The 10,674-nt window shown below is 42.8% G+C and overlaps 1 protein-coding gene across 1 annotated transcript in view; it reads left to right on the top strand.

Moving 5' to 3' along the window:
* The window catches only part of DYTN (dystrotelin), a 54,337-nt gene that overhangs the window by 31,251 nt on the left and 12,412 nt on the right, over positions 1-10,674 (top strand). Inside the window, exon 10 of the mRNA XM_004701565.1 lies at positions 8,941-9,100. Within this exon, the coding sequence (XP_004701622.1) occupies positions 8,941-9,100 (160 nt within the window). The remainder of the gene's footprint in view (positions 1-8,940; positions 9,101-10,674) is intronic.

The following is a 10,674-nucleotide window of genomic DNA, read 5'->3' as shown; positions in this document are numbered from 1 at the left end:
AAACACGCTGAACACTCGTCTCACTGCAAAACACGCTGAACACGCGTCTCACTGCAAAACACGCTGAACACGCGTCTCACTGCAAAACACGCTGAACACGCGTCTCACTGCAGAAATCCACTTCGAGTCTCTCTCTGTTAGGAGAAACTAGCACTAATGCAGATTTTTCATAAAAGTGAAGTAGTGTAAAGCAAACTTTCAGAAACTGCAAGATGCCTGTATATCTAGGAGTGGAGTTCCAGAATCGCATTGTAATTCTATGTATAACCTTTTAAGACAAGGGCAAACTGTTTACCAAGGTAGCTGTGCAATCCCATCAACAATGAATGGGGGTTCCAGTTTCTCTACATCCTAGCCAACACCTTTTTTTCCTTCCTTTTTCTGATAACCATCCTATGGCCATTGACATGGCATCTTCTGGTGGTTTTGGTTTGCATTTCCTAATGGCAATGAAGGAGCCCTGCTGGTGTCGTGGGTTACATGTTGGGCTGCTAACTGAAAGGTCAGCAGCTCAAAACCACCAGCTGCTACTCAGGAGAAGGATGAGGGTTTCCACTCCTGTACGAAGTAGTCTCAGAAACGGGTGGGAACAGTTCTATCCTGTTTCATAGAGTTGCTGTGAGTCAGAATGGTTTTGGAATGGCCAATGAAGTTGAGCGTCTTTTCATGTGTTTAATGATCATCTTCTTTGGGGAAACGTCTATTCAGGGTTTTTTTTTCGTTTTTCTGTCCATTGTTTGCTTGCGTTGTTTGTCTTTTAACTGTTTGGTAATTTTTTTCCCATATTAAGTCATGAGATTGAGAATCAAGGCCTGGGTTTATATTGGGATGAGGATTTGAGTACTACATCACTCTACATTAATAAGAAATTGAGAAAGGAAAAAAATCTGGCAAAGTAAACTGAGAAAGGGTGATGAATGAGGTTGGATGAACACCAAGAACCTGAGGATATTTGGAGGTAGGTGGAGACCGTGTTAGAAGAAGAAGAGTTTGATCTGTATCCGATGCTGCTGCAAGGTCAAGACCTGACCATTGACACGGGAATGAGGAAACCGCTGAGAGCATTCAAAGGGCAGTTGTCTGAGAGCGGAACAGGGGAAAGCCATACCCCAGGAAGTTCAAGAGGTGACAGGGGCTGAGGATGGAAGATACCACGATGAAATTCATCCCAGAATCTTGAATTGTAGAGGTAGCAAACAAATACATAAGTGGTAGGGTGACTGAGATTAAGAGAATTCATATGATCATGGGAAAGTAATAGCATGTTTATACACTGAAGGAAACACGTCGAAAGAAATATTGATGATTCAGAGTGAAAACAAAGAATTAATGGACCAGGGCCATTCAGCAGGCAAGAAGAGTTGGGATCTAGATGTGGAGATATTAGAAGAGTGCTTTCTACAAAACATTAAAAAGGTGTACAACATGTGCCTGTGATCCTCTAGAACGAATGCATCAACTCAGCATAAATGAGGATATCCACTGCAGCATTGGAAGACGTGCCCAAACACTCCAAACCATCTAAATATCGATTGGTCGGAGAATGACAGGACACATGATACAGCTATAACATCAATCTATTTAAACGAACAAGTTCTGATTCTATTATATCAACAAGTGTTTTCGCCATCATATAGTTAAGAGAAAACAAACAAGTAGAAAAATAATGTGAGTGGAATGATTCTACGTTTGTTTCCAAAACAAATCCAACATGTATTCCGATGTTTATAAATGTTTTGGTGAATATAAAAGTATAACAACTCTAAGGAATGAAAGTTATATCAGATGGGATAGGAATCAGAGTGAGTATGTTTACCTTTTAATCTCATAATTAAGTGCATGACAGAATAATTTCTTTTTCCCCCTATAGGGTCTTTGAAACGTGTAGACGTTATCGCATTGTGTCCTAAGTGAATTTTGTAGATATGTCTATTCCTTAGATATGAAGTCTCTTTGAGAAGGACAAGATGCAGTGACATTTTTCTCTTTTATAACTGAATACACAAAGGTGGTTCCAAATGGCATTTGAATAAAGCAGTGAACTGAAATAGAATCGCATGAAATAGCATATACTTGACCTTCAGTTGGTCTATCCTATTTTCTTTCCTATATGGCACAATAGACCCACACCTACTCTCAGAACCCCTGGTTATCTGACCTGAACAAGATGACCTGGGGGTTCCTGCAATCATCCCTGAAATGATTTCCATTCTCCTATCTACATTGTCAAAGAGGAAAATGAAATGTTCATTCTTGTCATTGGCTAATTGGCTCTCTATTGACTGAATAGTTTGGAGAAGAACATAGAGAAAAAAAGACAAGCTAATCTATTATCAATTTAAACTTGTTTTGATTTGATTTGATGTAATGTTTTCTAAAGATTTCCCTCAATGCCATAATTAAGAATTTAAAATTGCTGCAACCTCTTGTAAAACTCTGTTGCAGGCTCCCCGTTCAGGACAGTAGCTCTAAAGTACCCATGTGCGCGAGTCCGTCAGGGCCAACGAGAACAGCAGCCCAGGAGATCTCCAAACAGATACCTCAAAGAGCATCTCAGGCCCAGCAGACTGATGACAGCAGCCGGCTCCACCAGGTGAGCCCCTGGGAAGGGAACCCAGGTGACCGAGCAAGGCATCTGGGCCCCTTTACAATATCGTGAACCACTTTATAGGTCTGGGTGAACCGTTCCTTAGTTGCACCCACCTAAGTCGGGTCAAGACATTAATATCATGAAAGGAAAATCTGGTAATGCACTATTAAAGCTCCGGTCAATTTTATCTCCGGTCAGAACAATAACACATGTTTAGGATTAAAAGATACTTAGAAAGATCAAAAAAGAAGCAAAGAACTATATTAATATGATAAAAGATCTCAGCTAAACCAGGCAAATCGGATGTTTGCAGGAATAAAGTCTGTTGTAAGTTTTCAGTGGAGCTAAGAACGATGACTCAATGGCACTAGCAGTCCAGTGGTGCACACACTCAGTGATAGGATCACTTATAGTGTGCTCTGTGGCGCGTATTAAAAGATTCATTTGTAAAGCCCTTCACAAGATCCAAAACATATCCTAATTAACATGCAACTAAGCAACCCTCTTTTTCTCTGATGGCGCCAAAGAACACACCATTCTAACCCCAACAACACCTGCCACTTCTACCGTGCAACCGAGCGCTGAGCTTCTCCCTTCCTGAGAGAATGGTCGCTCAGTGCCCATCCTAAAGGTAGACGGCGTCTGACATGACGCCCTGGCTCAGAGGATGGCGCTCCACCAGAGACTTCTGAATCCAGCCCACCTGCAAACAAGGCTTTCTTGTGCCCCCAGACCCTTAACTTGCAGCTTATTACCACCGTTTTGTGGTGGTTCGAAAAGAAAAAGGCGCCGGCATGTAAGGAAAATGTTCAAGGTGTTTAAAGAGCTGGAACGAAGGAGGGAGGTAAAGAAAACACGCTGCAAGAAGGAGCTTAGAAAAGACCATTGTTTGGATCCGCTTGGATCTTTCTCTCGATGGCTTCCATCAGCACATCTTCTCTTAAGGAAAGTCCCCCCAACACGACCCTCTAGCACTGCTCAATCACGAGCGAGAAATGAGCGCTCCCATCTTGCATTGTTTCGGGTAGAACTGGGAGCAGAGAGACTCTCTCGTGACTGGCCAATGACAAACATCATGAACATTGAAATACGGGTGCATATTCAGCAGCAGCTCCTCCGTGGGCTGGAGCCAGTGCAAGCGCTCTCAGCTCACTGTCTTTGGCGGGAGAGTGCGGACAGGGCAGGGTTAACCCTCCCTGGGTGCACGGTTTCTGTGTCTGGGAGGGAAAACAGTGGAGTGAGGTATAGGGGTTTGGTCTTCCCTCTTTTATTTTGCTTGCCCTTGCCCTCCCTCTCACCTCCATTTCATTTTAATAGTGGCTACATTCTATCTCATGTATGTAGTATAATAATTTATTTGACCTAAAAAAATTAACTAGAGAAACAAGACATGCATCAGTTGGTCTTATAAAAAAATTAAGCCATCGTTGGTTTGCCTACTTATATAAGACAGGCATGGGAAGCAAGCTGGCGGAGAAAGCAATGGGACCAATGGTTCTAGAGGGACTTGGGGAGAAGGAGGCAGGGGGAGGGAGTGGTGAGCAAACAACGCCATAGATGGGGTATAACTAGGGAATTAAAATCAGTAACAAGGAGGACACAGAGATCCTGGGGGGGTTGGAACAATAGCAGTGTAGTTGAGAGGAATTACTAAGAGGCAGAAGAAAGGTGAGCATGATGGTGGGGGAGGAGGAAGGTAAAGGGAAACAGGAAATATCAAGGAAGCAAAGCTATGGATAGAGGTATAAATATAGGTGCGTACCTATGTAAATACATTAATTCATAAAAATAGGGGTATTGGACGATGTACATATATTTATAAGGCAATACACTGAGGTAGTGGACAAGCTGCAGCCCTCTGCTCATGCCCTCCCTTAATGCAAGAACACTTTGTTCTAACAATCTGGCATTCTATGATGCCCACCGTCCCGGCACAATGGGTGAAGACAAAAAGGGTGCATAAGCAAATGTGGTGAAGAAAGCTGATGGTGCCCGGGTATCAAAATATATAGCATCTGGGGTCTTAAACGCTTGAAGTCAAACAAGTGACCACATAGGTGAGAAGCAACAAAGCCCACTTGGAAGAAGCACTGCCTGTGCCATCATGAGTTGTCGACGGGATCAGGTAACAGGCATCAGAAGAACCAAAACAAACAAACCAAACCCATATTGTTGAGAACAAGGGCCATTGGAGCAGAGATCCAAAACCCATCTGTAGACAATAGGATATCCCCTTACAGAAGGGTCACAAGGAAGGGATGACTTAACCAGAGCACAGTATAGCATGAATGAAACACAATATTCCTCTGATTCCTTGAGGCTCCCTTACCCCCCACTGTCTTGACCCGAGTCCTGCCTTTCACTGTGTTCTAGACCGGAGCATGTGCACAGGTGCAGGTAAGAGATAAGAGCTCAGGACACATGGAATCCAGGAACAGGAATGGGAGTAGCAATACCAGGAGGGTAGGGGAAGATGGAGCGAAGAGGGGAAGAAGAGGGAATTGATGGCAATGATTGACACATAACCACCACCACCCCCTGAGGGACGAACAACAGAAACCGTGGGGGAAGGGAGACACTGGTCAGTGTAAGATATGAAAATAATGATCATTTATCAAGAGCTCACAAGGGGGAGAGGAGAGAAAAAGGAGCTGATACTAAGGGCTCAATAGAAAGTAAATGTCTAGAAAAAATGATGGCAACATATGTACAAATATGTTTGATACAAGAGCTGTAAGAGCCCCCAATAAAATGGTCTTTTAATAAAGAAAAAAATAGTTTAAACATCATAAACGAGGATGAAAGTCTTTAAATCATAAGTCACAAGACCTAGCCGGAGTCTCCAGTTCCGCGGAGGGATCGTTTTGGACTGCATCTTGGCAGACATTTTTCTAAGCTTTTTTTTTTTCCCCCCAAATGTGTCTGTGTAGGTGCACATGTGTGTACATGAGCACTCAAAGCAAATACGTGGAAAGTTTGCGATTAAATCTAAAATCCAAGAAGATAAATACAGCTTTGTTTGCTGTTGCTTCTTTTTTTTTTTTTAATGTTGGGAACAATTCCACATCCTTTCATTGGGAATGGCTAAGTAAATCAGGATGTCCGTTACATGAAAGCATCGATAGTTTCATAGTAGAGTAAGAGGTAGATTTTTCCAGACAGGAGTCAGCCCAAGGGCTGTGCACAGCAACCTTCTGAGAAGGCCTCTCCAGACGGGATTCAGAGTCCCTAAGCTTGCTATTGGTTACACACGACGCAACTCTCTTTCTCTCAGAAACTCCCTGAAACTCCACCACTATTTTCCCGTTTGATGAAACGAAATTCTCAGAGGGTCTTTTTGGAAAACACAGTTCACCTGGGGTCAGTATCCCCTGGTATTCCGCTCTGAGCGGAACTCTGTCCACTAAGGCAGTGAGCACAACACTCCTGGTTTGTATTAGAAGTGGCAGGTGTTGCTGGTCTTAGAATTGTGTCCTCCTTTCTGAATAAATAAACAAGTAAATAAATGTTAAATTCTTGAACATTTTCCTTTCTCTCCCCCTTCCCTATACTTTTCCAAGAAATGTCCATATAGGATTCCCAGGCTAGATTCCCAGCCAAGGGGCTGCATGCTCAGCCGGCACTCATCGGCCCTGGCGGCTGCCTGCTGCTTGGTGCTGCTGCTAGACCAGCGGTTCTCAACCTGTGGGTCGGGACCCCTTTGGGGGTCCAATGACCCTTTCACAGGGGTCACCCGATTCAGAACAGTAGCAAAATGACAGTGAGGAAGTAGCAACGGAAAAAATTTTATGGTTGGTGGGGGGTCACCACCACATGAGGAACCATATTAAAGAGTCACGGCATTAGGAAGACTGAGACTAACATTAGGCAAACAGGCCTGACGATCCATCTCCAAGAGTCAGCCGATGAAAACCCTCTGCAACTTATTTTTAAGACCCAAAACATTTCTGTATGCGTTCATCTCTTTGAAGAAACTTATGATGTCAAAATTAGACCATGTGACTTGACTCTGCGCATAGGAATAGCTGCATCGTTGTGCACAGACATAACTTTAAAAATTAGACTCTTGTGCCTTTGAAAAAAATATTACTGTTGACAATGTGTCCTTGTGATGAATTCCAAGGAGCCTTGGTGGCCCTGCAGGATAGGGGTCGGACTGCTCATCTCAAGGTCAGAGTTCTCCTCAGGAGAAAGAGGGTGCTGTCTGCTGCCACGGCAATCTGCAGTATCAGAAACCCTGTATGGTGGGGTGACTAGGGGTCAGGGTGAACGCGATGACAGTAGGTGTGATGCATTTCTAAGGATGTGAATTTCATTCAAACTTAAAGCCTTCTTTCTCTCTCTCTGGCTTCTCTAGTCTATGATCCGCATTAAGAATGAACTGTGGACGGCTCGGGACTCCATTCATGCACTGCATAAGGAAAGAAGGTAAGAACGGAATACGGATTCCCAAATGCTAAGTGCACAGGCAGATCACTGCTTCTGCAAGAATATGTTCACAAAGATTGGTTTAATAAATTCTCTTTTTTTTAATCACTCTGGGGAAATTTCCCTTTAAGTAGGAATAAACACACAAGACAGAGAACACCTGAAGAGATAACTTGGAAGGTAGAATTCAAGCCATGTGAGAGATAGTGTCCAACAGACCAGCCTGCTTATTCCTTGTGGAGATTGGCCTGAAAACTGTTGCTGGGAACCTGGACACCAGGTGAACTGTGTCTTTCAAAAATACTCCATGAGAATCTCAGTTAGGCAAAGGGGAAATTAGTGGCAGGGTAATGAGGTGGGTGGGCCACATGAGAGAAAGAGAGTTGTGTCCTTAATGATGACAGCCGGCCTTAAAGGTTAGGGACAGTGAATCCTGTCAGGAGAGGCCATCTCAGAATGTAGCTGTGTAGAACCCGTAAGCTGACTCCTTTCTGAAAAAACGATCATAAAGATCTACTTCAAACTCTGATTATAATCAACTTGTTTTAAGTGTCAGATTCCTATAGCCCTGAGTGTAATGATCTAGACGTTTGAGGGCTATCTTTTGGGAGAAATCTTGCTTCAAGTGGGTCCCCAACTAAATTCCAAGAACTTTTCAAACTATTTAGCAATTTGGACTGATTTGCACAAATTACACAAATATGTCAACACCGATCAAAGAAGAACATTTTAATCAGTCTATTTTGATTTTGCACATACAGTGTGGCCTGGATTCTTCTAGCTCTGGGCCTGGAAGTAAACAAAAGGGGAAAAAGGAAGGGAGGAAAATAGGGAGGGATGGAAAAAGGTAAAAGGGAGGGAGAGAGGGCAGGAGGAAGGCAGATGTTCTCTGGTGGAGCCTATGAGAGACGTAAAGCAATGAAGCCCAAGTGAAATAACCAGTAAGGTCTATCGTGTGTTGGATAGCATGCCTGTTCATACTTTGAACCCTAAACCGAAGATCTCTTCAAACTCTGTCTCAAGTAGGAGTGTTAAAGAGTCGTGGACACAAGTCAAATGAAGAAGGGCGGGTGGCAGTGAGGTTGAAGGTTACTGGTTTTTACTGTAAATTTTCTATGTGAGCCAGGACTTGAAAGAAATGAGAATGTTTTCTGGGCAAGAACTTGGTGGGAGAAGGAGGCTTCTAGGCAGAGAGAACTAAAAGTACAGCTAGTCGGAGAAGAGAAAGCTCCTGCTGCGTTCAAAGACCAGAGAAGCTCTCTGTGTTATGGACGGCCATCGAGGTGGAAGCAGATGAGAGAATAGAGAAAGTGATGAGTCTTATCATCTTGGGAGGTCATCATGCAGAGTCTTGATGGTATCTGTAAGAACTTCCCCTGACTCTAAGAAGGGCGCTCTAAAGGCTTTGGCACACAGGAGGAACATGATCTGCCATTTAGAAGAATTATCCAGACTGCTAGGTTCTTCAAGTAATGAATAGCATGACTTGGAAGGAACAGACAAAGAGCTGTAATTCCTGAATTTAGCCACTTTTCCCTCCTGTGGCCTTTGAGATGTGTTCAATGGTTCCCCATGACGTGTTCATGATATGGGATATCTCCAGGGAAAACGATCGTGAATAATGCCCATATTGAAATTTAAGTAACCTTTAAAGGTCTGCTGTCAACAGTAATTCAGAGCGTTTTTCAAACACCTCTACAGCCAATGAGATTTTAGGTGGAATTGTATAGTAATAGATTGAGCTGAGGTGCACAGTGAACAGGCAAGCAGTTTAAAATGGTATCAGTCAATGTCATAACAATTGAGCAAGGTGAAGGCTTCTTCCAGCTTCTGCTCTATCCAGGAGGACCTGGAGAACATCCTGCTAGCTAATATGCTGCCTCCTTGCCCTTCCAGCACACTCAAACCCCTCCTCTTGGCAGGGTCCTCAGACAACAGTTAAACCGATGCAAAGACAAATTGCAAGCTATATATGCCTCCCAAGAAGAAAAAAGTTGCAGATTGGAAATCAAGATTCACCAGCTCAAAACTAACCAGGAGAATCTGTGGACCAAGCTACAGCAGATGGGACAGGAGCTCCAGGTACCCAATGTGTTAGACACGGCCCATGTGGATTACCTGGAAGTCAGATGCGAGCCTTCTAACCGAGGGAGGGATGCACCTGAGAGGTTCTTTATAGCATTGCTTCCTGTGCTTTGGGTCTCAGGATCTTTTATGGTCATGAAATATTTTGAGGATTCCAAGAGCTGTAAATTCTATTACTATTTACAATAAGCAAAATTAAATATAAGAAATGGCTTAATATTTTATGTACTTGTTTGTCTTTTTCTAAAAGAAATATAATGACCTCTTTATGCAAGTGGGTACAAATAACATTTTAAAATCAACTATGTTTTACAAAATCCTTAGCAAGGAGAGTACATTATTTTACACATTTGAAAATCTCTTTAATGTCTGGCTTAGTCAAAGGCAGACTCATATTTGCATCTGATTTTAATCTGTTGAAAGGTGTTTTAGATAAAATATATGAATATGGCCTCACAATATTTGTAGTTGAAAAAGAATGAGGCATTTTTGCTGCCTTTTCTGGTGACTTGAAACATCCTTCTTTGATACGACACCAAAACATGATAAACGGCAGTGTCCTAAAGAATGATTACAACGTGGAAACTGAAACCACATCTATTCACAATCTGTTTGAATAACATCTAAATCTTCTACCTTTGCCTGACTTTGTAGCAGTAGGCTTTGGTCATTGAGGAGATCTTGGTTCATGGACCTACACTGAGCTTTTTATTGACCCATGTTATTACACAATTTTTTTAAAATCACCTTCTTTAATATGACCACTGAGAACTAACCAAGCCATGTAACTTTTAATTGCCTTCTATGTATGACAGTGTTTGACAATGAGTAAGTGAGACTGAAGAAGAGCTGATGCGTATGAATTATGGTGTTTGCAAAGAATATTGAATATACCATAGACTTCCTGAAAAACCAACAAACCCTTCTGGAATGCTCCTCAGAAGAGAAGATGGGGAGGGGTTGTCTCACACGCTTTGGCTATGTTATCAGAAGGGACAAGTCCTTGGAGAAAGATATCGTGATTAGTAAAATAAAGGGTCAATGACAAGGAGGAAGACCCTCCCTAGGTTGGATTGACACAGCGGCTGCCATGATGGGTTCAAACACAGCAAGGATGAAGAGGGTGACACTAGAAAGTTTTTAAAATCATTTTATTGGGGGCTCATACAACTCATCACAATCCATACATACATCAATTGGATAAAGCACATTTGTACATTTGTTACCCTCATTATTCTCAAAACATTTGCTCTCCACGTAAGCCCCTGGCATCAGCTCCTCATTTTCCCCCTTCCTGTCCACTTCCCCTTCCCTCGTGAACCCTTGATAATTTAAAAATTATTATTTTGTCATATCTTATACAGTCCGACATCCCCCTTCATCCACTTTTCTGTTGTCCGTCCCCAAGGAGGAGGTTATCCATTCCCCCACTTTACCCCACCCTCCCTCCACCCTCTCAGTAGTGCCAGTCTCAGTACTGATCCTGAAGGGATCATCTGTCCTGGATTCCCTGTGTTTCCAGTTCCTATCTGTACCAGTGTACATCCTCTGGTTCAGCCAGATTTTTAAGG

The sequence above is a fragment of the Echinops telfairi genome, unplaced genomic scaffold (genome assembly GCF_000313985.2).
Source record: "Echinops telfairi isolate 266 unplaced genomic scaffold, ASM31398v2 ScPeMD7_3;HRSCAF=10, whole genome shotgun sequence".
In the NCBI taxonomy this organism is placed as follows: Eukaryota; Metazoa; Chordata; class Mammalia; order Afrosoricida; family Tenrecidae; genus Echinops; species Echinops telfairi.
The sequence above is the reverse complement of the archived record's forward strand: the minus strand, read 5'-3'. Positions and strand labels throughout refer to the sequence as shown.